At 48.2% G+C, this 1,178-nt stretch overlaps 1 protein-coding gene across 1 annotated transcript; it reads right to left on the reverse strand.

Annotated features, from left to right (window-relative positions):
- Positions 1-864: 864 nt before the first annotated feature.
- Pmar_PMAR011207 (hypothetical protein) lies at positions 865-1,023 on the reverse strand (the record flags this gene model as incomplete). Its single annotated transcript, XM_002788331.1, has 1 exon — positions 865-1,023. A coding segment is annotated over one exon (159 nt), but the record flags the coding sequence as incomplete, so codon positions are not given.
- Positions 1,024-1,178: the final 155 nt, after the last annotated feature.

Consider the following 1,178-nt stretch of genomic DNA (forward strand, 5'->3'; position numbering starts at 1 on the left):
ACTTGATCCACTGTACATCAGGAAACTACGAAGTGACCATAGTCGGTATAGATAATGCCTAGTGCGGAGACGTCACCGGGCAACACATTAATGAAGTGTCGCTTAGCATTATTGACAGGGGTTTATCCAGAGATTTTCCTGTTCGCACCTAAAGGTGCCCTTGGAATTCAGGGCGCACTCACTTGATGCGTCGTTGACGATGCGTCAATGACACACCAATTGAGCCTGTTTTCCGCATCGATGTTTCCGAAACATTGTTTCCTTCAGAGATGTGAATATCTGACTGTTTCGGTCCAAAACTTTTGGATGAATCCAACTCAACATGATCATCACGTTGTGGTACTGAAAATTCAACAGCCGGATTCCAGATCCATTGATTCAGATTCCTAATCGATGGATCGGAAATTCGACCAGAGAAAGGCGACCTTTCTGGGAAAAATGAGTCTTCAATACAGAGACTGTTTATAAAAGTCTCTCCCATAGACTGTCTGAGACAGTCTATAAGAAGACTTTCAAAAGGGCTTCGTTGAGGGATACACAAAGACCATGCAGCATCGGGATCACTCAACTCTTCTGCTCTTCTTGGCGGCCCAGTGCTCCCATACTCCATCGATGAAAGACTCGTAAGCCCTGACCGCACTCGGTGGAGAATCAATCCCCGGGAGCTCCGGACCTTGATGACTGATCCTCATCAGTTTGACAAGCATATCACTGGTCATGCTCCGATGGTCATCCGCTATGCGAGTCGAAAGGTTGAAACACCTCTCGACAGAAGCCGTTGAACTTGGTAGACAGAGTACGATGGAACACAGCCTGGCATGGTTCGGATATAGGGCGACTAGTCTGTCGCGCATGAAGAAGCACCGGTGAAAGTTATCGTCCTCAGCGATAGGGTCGAATTCGAGATCCTTTTTCATGAACGCGACCTCCTCTTGAAGCGCTCCCTTCCAAATACACTGTCGACCTTCCAGCTTGAGGGCCACCAAGCCAGCTGCGTCTCGGGTCCAACGAGATGAATCGAATCTGTCCATGGTCATAACTTATGACTCATAAGTAAGAGGACGTCATCCTTGAAGCGAGACTTTATCTCGGCTACTATATCAGTTAGTAAGAGAACGACATTGTAGATGCTAGCCTCGGGGGTCCGGCTGCCGTCCTGCGGCGACGGGATACAATCT

Source organism: Perkinsus marinus (genome assembly GCF_000006405.1).
Source record: "Perkinsus marinus ATCC 50983 genomic scaffold scf_1104296928324, whole genome shotgun sequence".
NCBI lineage: Eukaryota > Perkinsozoa > Perkinsida > Perkinsidae > Perkinsus > Perkinsus marinus.